The sequence below is a fragment of the Manduca sexta genome, chromosome 26 (assembly GCF_014839805.1).
Source record: "Manduca sexta isolate Smith_Timp_Sample1 chromosome 26, JHU_Msex_v1.0, whole genome shotgun sequence".
NCBI classification, from domain to species: Eukaryota; Metazoa; Arthropoda; class Insecta; order Lepidoptera; family Sphingidae; genus Manduca; species Manduca sexta.
Genome location: NC_051140.1, coordinates 3,290,685 through 3,302,947, shown reverse-complemented (window position 1 = coordinate 3,302,947; position 12,263 = coordinate 3,290,685). Strand labels below are relative to the sequence as shown.

At 35.2% G+C, this 12,263-nt stretch overlaps 2 protein-coding genes across 7 annotated transcripts; one reads left to right on the top strand and one right to left on the bottom strand.

Moving 5' to 3' along the window:
• Positions 1–101: 101 nt before the first annotated feature.
• Positions 102–3,974, top strand: LOC115450037 (protein suppressor of hairy wing). Of its 2 annotated transcripts, none has more exons than XM_030177950.2 (5): positions 102–271; positions 947–1,100; positions 1,839–1,977; positions 2,300–2,485; positions 2,712–3,974. In XM_030177950.2, exons 1-5 carry the CDS (start codon positions 240–242, stop codon positions 3,686–3,688), a joined length of 1,488 nt encoding a protein of 495 aa, XP_030033810.1. In that variant the 5' UTR covers positions 102–239; the 3' UTR covers positions 3,689–3,974. The 2 variants fall into 2 exon arrangements, with proteins under 2 accessions (XP_030033810.1, XP_030033811.1); XM_030177951.2 differs by having other exon boundaries at positions 263–446.
• An 872-nt stretch (positions 3,975–4,846) lies between these two features.
• On the bottom strand, positions 4,847–8,837 carry LOC115450035 (zinc finger protein 135). 5 transcript variants are annotated; one of them, XM_030177947.2, is made up of 6 exons: positions 8,758–8,837; positions 8,212–8,368; positions 7,833–7,956; positions 7,036–7,197; positions 6,779–6,871; positions 4,847–6,136 (listed from the first exon to the last, which is right to left on the bottom strand). In XM_030177947.2, exons 2-6 carry the CDS (start codon positions 8,359–8,361, stop codon positions 4,992–4,994), a joined length of 1,674 nt encoding a protein of 557 aa, XP_030033807.1. In that variant the 5' UTR covers positions 8,362–8,368; positions 8,758–8,837; the 3' UTR covers positions 4,847–4,991. The 5 variants fall into 5 exon arrangements, with proteins under 5 accessions (XP_030033807.1, XP_030033805.1, XP_030033808.1 ...); XM_030177945.2 differs by having other exon boundaries at positions 8,614–8,822; XM_030177948.2 differs by having other exon boundaries at positions 8,151–8,368; positions 8,515–8,781.
• Positions 8,838–12,263: the final 3,426 nt, after the last annotated feature.

Below are 12,263 nucleotides of genomic sequence, written 5' to 3'. Positions count from 1 at the left end.
TGTGGTCTCGTGTTGTTCGAGAATAGCTATTTATCAATAGTAGTCAGTTTTCAAAACCGTTATTTCATTATTGCAACAATAGCGGCTTCCGATAACGTATCTATGATACAGAAGTCAGAACGCTCATCTCTGTTCCCAGTTCTAGTTTGTTTGTGTGGGCCGCTGTCAATTTACGCTTTTTGTTCCATATCAATATGTTTACTCAATCCAGAATTTAAAACTTATAATTCTTTTACAAAATGAAGACAAGAAAAATACGCAGTAATGACAGGTAATTTAATAAGAATTCCTGAATCCAACTGAAAGGTTTAGTTTAAGAATCATTTTTGTTATTGATGAAGACCCCTAATTTTTATTTTGTTGTCTACGGTATAAATTAAATTTAACGATAGGAAAAACTTATAGTTGACTTTTAAATGAATACCTAATGGTTATGGTATTGAAGAGTAAGTAATTAATATTTAGAATATCCTATATCTATAATCTGCTTTCATATTTCAAATTTAAAATCAAATCTACCTATATAATGATTTCTTATGTTTACGCGAATGTTAGACATTGAAATTAAACTAATTTTCGGATTCTACTTACTTCATGGTCACGGGGGGACAGTCCCCCCGTGACCATGAAGGCTGCAGTCTTCGAAACGTCGGGAGAAAATAAAACCAATACCGCGATAGAATCCGAAAATTAGTTTAATTTCAAAATCTACCTATAATACAGTCTCTAGCAATACTAAATTTCGTAGTCAAAATGAATAGTGATACCCACATATTATTGTACTACATAATCATCATAACTCATATCTTAAATTGTGTTAACCCAACCATATTAATATGCTGTGAAAAAAAAAGTTCTTCACATCCATTTATTTGATTCTGAATAAAAGTAACAAAGATAATTAAGCCCCTATTGACTAATGAATAAAGTATCATTTTGCCACCAGTTCAGCCAATTTGCCAATAACACTCCCGGCTACATTTGGCCTGTGCTGCTGCTGCCTTGAACTGCCATGCCCCAAAAACATGTGGAGCGAACACAGCTGGATGGGACAAGTTGAGATATATGGAGATATGATAAAAGAGTGCTTTGGAATTACTGTAAGTTGCTTTATGTTTTCACTTGTACAAATTCCGTTTAGTTATGTTTACCTAAAATCAGACTTTTTAATTTCATTTAAAAATTATTGTTGGTGCAAATTATTGTTTAATTAGCTTAAGCACAGAATCTATACTCTACTTTTAAAGCAATACTATTAACTAAACCTGAAGAGGTTTGTTTGAACACACTTATGTCAGGATTTACTAGTTCAAATTGAATAGCTTATTTATCAAAGAAAGCTATAGCCTAAATCACACTATGACTAATGAGAGCGGAGAATCAATGAAAAATGTTGCAAAAATGGGAAAAATTATTCCCCTTAATGCAAATATTTGGATGTTTGTAAGATTTAAAACCAAAATCTGCTGAACTGATTTGGATACAATTTAGTATATAAACAGTCCATGCCCTTGATTTACATAACATAGGCTATTTCTAATCCTGGTAATAGTCTCTGAAGCATTTTTTTTTTATATATACATAGATGGCACAATAGATCTCTAGATTGATTTAGGGAGTTAGGAAAGGCTTATCAAATTGGTGAAGTTATGAACAACATCAAGTATCTAATATACTTAAATGTTATCGTGATTTCTTATGTTTACGTTTTTAAATGACGGGGGGACTCCCCGTGACCATGAAGGCTGCAAAGCCTTCGAAACGTCGGGAGAAAACTAAAATATAAAAAACCGCTATTAAATCCGAAAAAGTAATTTTAATAAATGTTATCACTGCAGTTTCCAGAAGAATTCAAGTCAAAAGAGCAGATATGTGAAGTGTGTATCACCCGGCTGCGGAACTCGTTGCGTTTCCGCCGACAGGTGGCGCTGTGCCACGCGCAGCTCCTCGAGCAAATCAACACAATGCTAACGACAGGTCTGTGGATATTATGTAGTGTGCTTATAAAGTATTCTAACAAAACATCAATGCAATTTGTGCTAAGATTCCATCAAAATTAATATTCTCTTGGCTGAAAAATTCTGGCCAATATTTTTTTTAACTTCTGTTCAATAAGAGAAAAAAGTTAATAAATATGAATTTGTTAGCTTGGTTATTTGTTACAATATAAAAAAAAAACAATTTGTTGTATTTGGTTTACTATGTATGTCATGTAATAAGCTGTGCTTTTAAATTATTTTAAATTGATTGGATTTACTTTGTAGATTCATTATGTATTATTGAAATAATATGTACACAGATTTATTGAAGCCCATCAAAATTGAGTTCAATGAGGAGGAACCGGATAAGTTGGGAGAGGAATACATCATTGAAATATCAGAGAAAACTAATGCAGAAACAATAAATAATATGGATACAGATCTGAATGAGGACACGCGTGGACACGACAACGATGCTGATGATGATGTTGATGGCAATAATAGTGGTAAGATTCAATCAGTTCATTTTTTTCATTTTGTCAGACTTCACAAACTATTTATAAAAACGATCTGTGTGTGATAATGTCATTAAGTCATTTGTAAGTTACAAGTCTCCATTAGTCAACATAAAAGAAAAGATTTCTTTAGTGTTATGTCAAACATATCGAAGTTCTCTTGAACCCTTCTAATAAATGGGAATATTAAAATGTGACAAATTGCTTTTTCCTTCAGATGACACCAATTTAACAAAAACTAAAGCCGCCAAGCCTGCTGCGAAAATAGCTAAAAAAGATTTTAAACTAGCACGCCGTTCTAGTTTTATAAAAGACCGGCGCACGTGTCCCCGCGCGGGCCACATCAAGCCGCGCGAGAACATCGGCCGCCTCCTGCAGCACACCACCATTCTTCCATTCAAGTCCAACAAGGGCTACTTTAACTGCTTCTACTGCAACAAGCAGTTCGTGGTGTTCGACGAGCTGCGCGCACACGTCACGACCGGCCACCACGACGTCACCTTCATGGCCATCATCAAAAACATCGTGCGACCACACGACAGGATCAAAGCTGACATCAGTAACCTAAGCTGCAAGATATGCCAAAAAAGGTGTGACAATCTTGAAGAAGCAATAAAGCATTTGGAGGGACATGACATCAGGTTTAATTATGACGATAAACTGTTGAAACCGACTGATTGTCTGTTGACATACAATTTAAGCGATGGAAAATTTAGCTGCGTAGTTTGTAAAGCCGAATTCCACTTCTTTAAGACACTGACAAAGCATATGAATGAACATAGCACGAATTATGTTTGTGACGTGTGTGGGAAATGCTTCCTGTTGTCGGAACGTCTGAAGGCGCACACGCAGGTCCACGCTTCGAACGCGTCAGTAAACTGTGACATGTGTGGTAAGAGTTGCGCCACTTCTGGCAGACTGCGCAGCCACAAAAGGCACCATCACAAGAAAAGGTCCCATGTATGTGGAATTTGTAATCAATCATTTCCAACATTTAGAGAGAGGATGCAGCATTTAGAAGATGTTCACAACCGGTCTCCTCTTAACTTAACGTGTAAGATTTGTACGAAGAAGTTCAAGACAACCAGTCATCTTGGCTGCCACATGAGAACCGAACATTACAATATCCCGTATGTGAGGAAAAGGAAGAAAAAGGGCGACGAGAAAAGTGGTTATCAGACAATGAACTATTGATACACCCTTCAGAACTTCCGCGGCAATGTCGTACGTAGGTTTGAATATGCAAAATACATGATAACTTGCAAGACGGGATCAAGCACAAAATAACAATGATGCAGTCATTATTGTTATAAGAATTTATACTTGTTACTGGGTTTTTTGAATGCTTTGCAATAAGAAAGTGCTACAAGTGTTTCGGCCAGCAAAAACACTTGTTGCGTCGGACAATAAACTAAAGGAGTTTCGAAAGGACTTACGTGTTAATGTTAAAATTAAAAACAAAAAATATGAAACAGTTTTACCACATTGTTTGATTTTAAATTACCCTATTACAAACTAACAACACTGATAAGAAAGTAGATGTGATGGGATGTACTTAGTAAAAATTAGTTTTCTTTACATACAATATGGCATTGGACTAATTTTTGATTCTTCTCTGGTCATATAAATTCTAATAAAGAAGGAATCATTGATATCTGCTAAAAATGTATAAGTTATAAGCCGTTGATATTTGATAATAGGAATAAAGGGTGTGACCGACGAGCGAGCTTCCCCGCGGATTAGTGACATGATGAGCCTGAGTTGCGACTCTTCACAGTTGTTTGAAAGCTAATCTTAAGGACTACTAAACCGATAAAAAAAAATAGATTACTATTGGCTACTATCTATCCCGGAAAAATATAAAGCGGAACATTATTCCCAAAAATCTAATCACGCGGGCGTAGCCGCGAAAAAAGCTAGTAATTAATAATTATTGAAGTAATCAAAACTTGTAACTTCCTCTCCTGATCTCTTCATTTCATTTTTAATACCAAATCAAAAATTATTCAGATATTTTGCTTCAACGCACTAAAAACTGATAAAAAACGAATAAAAACCTGTTTCACTCAGCCGGGTATCACCTACGGCGAGCTGTGAATTGCCGCAATCTTTACCTCGAGCTTATGGCTTGGTTATCGATCACACCCCGATATGTCACGAGTAACAGTAGTCCCAATACTTGCACGTGACATCGATATAAAACTATTTTTCGGATGATTTTTATCAGAAAAAATGATTTTTATTCATCATCTAACTGTAATTACCCTCTAGAATCGATTTAAATAGGTACATTTTAATTTTGTTTGATAAATAGAAGGAATGGTTTGTGGTAGACACGTTAAAACCTTCAAACAACACTTGAACAATGCTATTTAATGTTATAATATAGGTCATCTAAGCCTCATAAAAAATCGAATTTCCATTATATTTCTCAAAGTGTGTCGGACCATCAAAGTTGTTGATAGTCAACTAAAATTTACAAATATCCCAAAAATAGTTATCCTTGCCGTTTTCTACAAATCACAAGGTCACTGATGTCGGCGCCTGCGTGACGCCCGTTGATGTGCGCGCGCAGCCTGCACTTCTGCACGAAGGCGGCGCCGCACGCGCCGCACGCCCAGCGCCTCTCGTCCGCGTGGATACGCAGGTGCTCCAACAATGTTGAGTTTCGCCCGAACTTCTTATTGCACACGCGACACTCGAAATTCCTCTCTTTCGTGTGCACCAGTGAATGTGTTTTCAGACCGCTCTTTTTGTTAAACACTCTGGAGCACATGTTGCATGGGTAGTGACCATCGTTCCGTATCTTCATATGTGTGTGTCTCATGTGAGCGCTCAGTGTCTGCGGCAACTTAAACGACTTGTCGCATTGCGAACATTTCAAATTGGTTGTTTTCATACCGTGGCTTTTATCCAAATGCGCCAGTCTGTCCCTGAACGTGCAAAACTTTAAGTTGCATACCGTGCACCCATACTTTGGCTTGTTGTGAACATTTCTAATGTGGGCCTTGAGCAAGTATTCGTTCTTCATCTTCTTTCCGCATTGCCCACATTCCACGGAAGGTCCTGCTTTATGTGCATTTTTGTGGGTCTGCAATCTTTTTGGTAATAAAAAGCACTTGCCACATATGGGACATACATAGTTTGTGGTATGCTCATTCATGTGCTTAGACAAAGATTTAAAAAAAAAGAATTCTTTCTTGCAGATGATGCACCTGTTTTTACCGTCGCTCAAATCGTACGCAATAATGCAATCAACGGGCTTCCTCTCGTGGTCACTGAACTTAATGTCGTGTCTTCGAATCAAATGCTCCACAAGGGAACTGACTGTATCCAGTTTTTGATGGCATATCTTACAACTGATATTGCTTGCCTCCGCCCTGACTCTCTCGGGTTTGTAGAGTCGCTTTATAATGTCTTTGGAGGAGACATCTGAATGACTCATTATAGTGTGTTGCTTCAACTCCTCAAATAATGCAAACTGTTTCACACAGTAGAAACAAAGGAAACACCCCTTGTCCGCTTTGAAAGGCAACAGTGTAGAATTTTCCAGTAGCAAGCCAACATTCAATCGTGGTTTCAGATAATTGGTATAACGTTTTTCGCCTTGTTTGCCGAGTTTTTCTTTAGGTTTCTTTTTTACTAAAAAAAAATGAGAATTTTGTTGGCAAAATATTTAGTATTTCAGGGCTTAAATTCTTTGTAATATCAACATGTAAATAAAATATTGCCATTATAGAACCCAATCTTTAGCTAAAATATATTTATCACTAGAATGAAATATAATTCAAAATACATCATTACGGTCATGGTTTTCGGTGATTACTGACCAGTGGTAATTGTATTATCAGTTATTTTTTAATTTACTTTCATTTCTAAATAGATCCTAAAATACTAGCTTATGGCTCACTGGTGACTGCCATGACTGCATGAGCGTCCCCGGCCAATGGCCCAGGGGGGGGGGGACAAGTTGATATGGACAATGAGAAAATTACGCATTATAGGTGTATGTATACTAATTGTATCGCCACATAGGTGAAGTCGAGAACACATGTTCCCACCCACTCCCCTTCTTCCACTTCAACATACATTCATTCAACATAGAGCAGAGCATAATTGAGCATAATATTGAATATGGAATTGGTGAATTCATTCAAGTTTTAGAATTTATGCGGTGTGGGTGGCAGCCCCCCCCCCCCCCTTCCTTACCCTCTTGCATGACTGCACGTGGATAGTAGCAACAGTACCAAATATCAATCAGGAAACATCAATAAATATACTAACCATTCTTTTTATTTTCCTCATTTTCCTTATTGGATGAATATGGTTTTGTAATTTGTTCTTTGTTCCCTATTAATTCTAGTTCTTTAGCAAAGTCTGAAAATGTCATTTAAAAAAATCTTCAATATCAGCAACTGTTCATAAGAAGTTTAATAGATATTAAATGGTTAAAATGATGTTTGAATATAGATAAATTGCCTAGGTTGTTTACTTTATTGTTTAATAGTTTTTATTGTTAATATGAGATTGCCAATACATACCATTGGCAATATGTGGTGGTCCTGGTTCAGCTGGAGAAGCAATTTCATGGCTGAAATTGCTCAATTGATCATCATTAGCATAGTATTCACAGCTATCATCGGCATCCACTTCCATGCCCTTTGGCATAGAACTCTTATTTAAATTGGGCATTTTTTGGAGTTCTGAAAAATAACATAAGCTCCTGCTTGTATCTCTGAAGGAGCACATATTAATGCCCTATCTGACTGCAGTTGTATACTCATTTTAATCTCATACAATGGAGCTGAGGTTCACACCAGGCTTAGAGCCAGATCCCTGAAATGCATTGCTTTTTCTCTTCAAAATAGAAGTAGCTTATCCTGGGAAGCAAATGAGGTCTCGACATATTTTTAACACTAAGTATGCTGTTATAGTGTAGCGGCGATAGCCTAGTTGGGTGTGGAACGGACTGCCGAGACGAATGTCCGCAGGTTCAAATCCCAAGGGCACACACCTCTGACTTTTCTAGTCATGTGTGAATTCTTTGTGAATTTATCGTTCGCTTTAACGGTGACGGAAAACATCGTGAGGAAACCTGCACAACTGAGAAGTTCTCTGTAGGAATTTCGAAGGTGTGTGAAGTCTACCAATCCGCACTAGGCCAGCGTGGTGGACTAAGGCCTAATCCCTCTCAGTAGTAGAGGAGGCCCGTGCTCAGCAGTGGGCAAGTATACAATACAGGGCTGATATTATTATTATTATTATTATGCTGTCATAATACTGACTTCAGTTAAACATGGAAAATCCATACATACAATATTAGAATGTGGTTACAGACCTACATCATTGTTCAACAATAACTCCTGGCAAGTCAGCACCTGGCGTTTGAAATTTAGGGCACTGCGCAGCTGTGTAATGCACAACTCACATATAAGAACTCTTTTATGTTCCACATTTGGATACTGCAATAAAGTAGAATTTTGTTATAAAGAAAAATTTGCTGGCATGAATGTTATAGTACAAGGTAAAAAATTGTTTAGATATGGATTTATCTGAGGATGGCTTCAGTCATTATGCAAGACACAATTTTATAAAAATCTTAACAATGTAGTTTCCTTTACATAAAGAAATTAAAGAGAATTCTATGCATACTAACAATTTATCCCACATATTAAACCATTTGTCTTAAAAATTTGGTGTATGTGAATGACAATCACCAGAATTGCGAAGCATTCTTGCAACATCTCCCCATAGATTTCTTGCCGGTCCATCCATGTGTGTGGCTTCCACAGACACTGTTTCCAAGCAAGTTCCAAACAGCAACAACACACGCTAAGAGCTTTGTGATCAGGCAGCTGCGTTGACATGCTATTGCTGGGTAATAATACAAAACAAAAATTTTATATTTTAAAAATGTAGCCAAATTAAAATATGAACTGTTGCTTTTATGAATACTTTATTTGATGACCCTATGTTTATGTGTAAAATGATGATCCCTAGTTAAATTATAGTTAACGCACCTGATTATATAAACATTAGTAAATATATTTTTATTTTATATAATTATGATGCATTATTATACAATTAGTATTAGTGAGAATAATTATTGTGATCTTTACTTTTCCGTAAATGCACAAGAAACTTCGATACTACCCATATCTTTTTTATATTTAAAATTACTTAGCAATAGGTAACAAAACTGATAAACAAATCAAGTAAACAAAATAAACAATAAGTTGGAACAGGTTAAGGTATGTATCTACTTTGTAAAACATAGGACGAGCCCGTGACAGCTGTCAGTGAAATCACGCCTACAAAGTTTAATATTTTTGGAATATACAGTCAGCAACAGAAGTCGTTGAACATAATTTGTTTCCAATATTTCCTAATCATTATCATTTACCATAAGTTGCTGATTAATTTAAAAACAAAACAACTTGTCATAATTGAACTACAAAAGTAGCTGAACGCTGTCAAACCATTAACTGCTAAACATTACTAGCGACAATTTTTATGATCTGTAATAAATACAAATGTGGCTGAAATTAGCAAATTCTTTGTTTTATATGCAAGCTATTTTTTTTCTATTCGTTAAATTGAACCCATCAAGCTTCAAGACACCAATATCGCGAAGCGCAGCGCACCGCGTTTTTTACTATCAAAACATTGTCGAATAAATACAACAGTCCAGGATGTTAATTAAATTGTTATTTTATAACATATTAGCTTTGGCTCGCTACTCTGCCCGCGTGAAAAAGTTTTTCAAAGATAAAAGTCGTGCTTTATGTTTACTCTGGATTGAAAGTAGCGTGTAGGGCTTAAGAGTAATGTAGCTTCCTATTAGTGAAATATTTTCAAAATCAGTTAAGTAGTTCCTGAGTTTAGCGCATTCAAAGAAACAAACCCTTTAGGTTTATATAATAGTATATATTAAAGTTAATAACCAGAATTATAAATTTTTAAGTATGAACAAAACATCATAATATATTAGAAAGTAATATTACAACATTAATAGGAATAGGTTAATTACATTTTAAACATCCTATTTTATAGAGCACTGGCCGGCTTAAAAACAAATGTGTAAATTCAAAATTATTCTGACAGGAGATTCTCCTCGTAGGTTTCAACGTAAACGTCAGTTTATTTTTCATATTTTTTAAGGGTGTACGAGCTTTTGCCCGCGGCTCCACCCGCGATATAAAGTTTTTCGGGCTAAAGTTTTCCCTTATAAAAGTCACGCTATATATTTTCCCGGGAGCCTATGTTCTTCCCAGGGTCTCAAACTGTCCCCATACCAAATTTCATCTTAATACGTTGGGTAGTTTTTGAGTTTGACACGTTCAGGCAGACAGATGCAGTGGGGGACTTTGTTTTATTATATATTTTTTAGAACTTTTTAAGAGGAACAATCCCGTCATACATCATTGTTGCATAACTTTAACCGTTTAAGCAGCGCACGCAACAGAAGCTCTCAAAACTAATAAATTTTGCCCGTTTTTGCAACATGTTTCATTACTGCTCCGCACCTATTGGTCACAGCGTAATGATATATAGCCTATAGCACTCCACTAACAAAGGGTTATCCAACACAAAAATATTTTTTCAGTCTGAACCGGTAGTTCCTGAGATTAGCGCGGTCAAACAAACAAACAAACTTTTCAGCTTTATATAATAGTATAGAAGTATAGATTCAATAATGAGATTCATCAACTAATGCATTGTCAAGTTACAAAATGTTTAGCGAATTTTGTAACATTGAAATGATAACCTTAATCTGTACTCGTCTTTGGTAAGTGATTTGTGGTCCGTTTCAATGTTCAGGTGTTTTGTAAATTAGTATTTGTTCATCGACTTTTGTTGCCGATCGTACATACCTATTAACCGTACGCCAAAATAACATTATACTTTTGGCAGATGCGCAAACCGCGCCTTGCCAGAGAGAGAGAGAAAAAAAAAAAAACATTATACTTTATTGATACAACGGCAGGGATAGTAACGCTCCTTACTATCGATTACAAGTTCCGAAAATAGAAAAAACAAAATAAAATATAAATAATTATGTAATGTGTACAGCCATAAAATACCTTTTAACATATAAAAACATAAAACATATTACTGGCGGTTAATTCCTATGAAATATTATTAATTAAGGTGGTAGCTCAAGGTCCATTTTCATACATTTTGTTTCGGCTTTAATTTGGGTAACTAAACAAGTATTGGCAAGTAAAGAATTTAAATTCACGTCTAGTTAGTGATTAGTTCTCGCAGTTGAAAGAAAAATGTAAAAATAATTAATAATCATGGATATTTCTGCCTTTAAAATTTCGTCATATTAAATTTTAAAGGCCGAAATATCCATGATTATTAATTATTTTTACGTTTTTCTTTCAACTGCGAGAACTAATCACTAACTAGACGTGAATTTAAATTCTTTACTTGCCAATACTTGTTTAGTTACCCAGATTAAAGCCGAAACAAAATGTATGAAAATGGACCTTGAGCTACCACCTTAAGTTACACTTCAAATGGTTCCTATCGTTTAAAATTTAGACTAACAATTGACACTTGACTCGGGAAACGGGATTGACTCATAGAGTAAGTAATATACTACGTAAGAAGAGGCGGCACTTAGTACATTGAATTTGAGCTCACGCATACATACGTGAGCCCAGTAGAGTTATATTTTGTACCAATATTACGCAGAAAAAATGACACGCAAGGCTGCCAACTTACTATAAATCTGCTCGTTCCTAGGGACGTTCCTTATTTAATCGATATTATCGATAATTTTGTATCAACAGCTTTATATCGATAAAAATTGCTGACCATAAATCTTACACTGGTATAAATTATGATTGAATTTAGAATATTAAAAATAAAACGTCCACATTTTTTAATAATTCCCTTTATTTAATTAGAAAATACACAATATTATCACGTGAATTTCTTATGTATAAATTGTATAATGTTTAGGTCTCCTACTTAGAAATTCATAACACTCCAGTTTTCCGTTATTTATTTCCAATTTTATATGGAAATTGTCAAATTCAATACCTTACAGATATGATCTTTTTCCGTCCAATCAACAATTACTATGATACAATTATTGCAAGGGCAAATTCATAGATTTCGCACGTGCCTTTTTGATTAGGTTACTAAGCATAGAATTGAAACTCGATAATCTAGAGTATTCTCTTCAACGACTACCTGAGTTTGTAAATTTGAATTAAACATACATCACTTTTATGTAATGTTTTAAATCATAATATAAATTTTCTGTTACCGGTGTGGATCAAGTGGATACTTAGCCATAAATATGTTTGACTTTGGGTACTTTTGTATGCCACAAACCTCACATTTTTATACACATTAATTCTTTTCCCCATTCTCGCACACAAAATAAATAAACTTCACAAATGTAAACAGAATTAGAGTCAATATCTCGGAATAATAAGAATCACTATCTCGTAACACACACTACACAAATTCCTTCAAGAAGAAATATACACGAAACGGAAAAGCTGGCTCAACTCAACATATTCGACATAAAACTTAACTTATTATTGAACATAATCGCAATTATACAATTTTTTTGCAAATAAACTTCAACAATGACAAATCTACCGTCAATAATGGCGGCAAATTATCAACTATCATGGTAGCCAACATACTTTTAAATTTTTTTTGGATTATTATGTTGGTACAAGATGTTACGATGAGACGTCCTTTTGTCAACCAAAACTAAACTCTATGTAACGGCATTAAGATA

Coding starts and splice junctions, on each gene's coding strand:
- LOC115450037 (XM_030177950.2), top strand. CDS start 240: ATGAAGACAAGAAAAATACGCAGTAATGACAG. Junction 272..946: donor AAAATACGCAGTAATGACAG/GTAATTTAATAA, acceptor TTTTGCCACCAG/TTCAGCCAATTTGCCAATAA. Junction 1,101..1,838: donor AAGAGTGCTTTGGAATTACT/GTAAGTTGCTTT, acceptor TTATCACTGCAG/TTTCCAGAAGAATTCAAGTC.
- LOC115450035 (XM_030177945.2), bottom strand. CDS start 8,651: ATGGGTAGTATCGAAGTTTCTTGTGCATTTACGGAAAA. Junction 8,369..8,613: donor TCTTGTGCATTTACGGAAAA/GTAAAGATCACA, acceptor ATTATTACCCAG/CAATAGCATGTCAACGCAGC. Junction 6,872..7,035: donor ACCACCACATATTGCCAATG/GTATGTATTGGC, acceptor TGACATTTTCAG/ACTTTGCTAAAGAACTAGAA.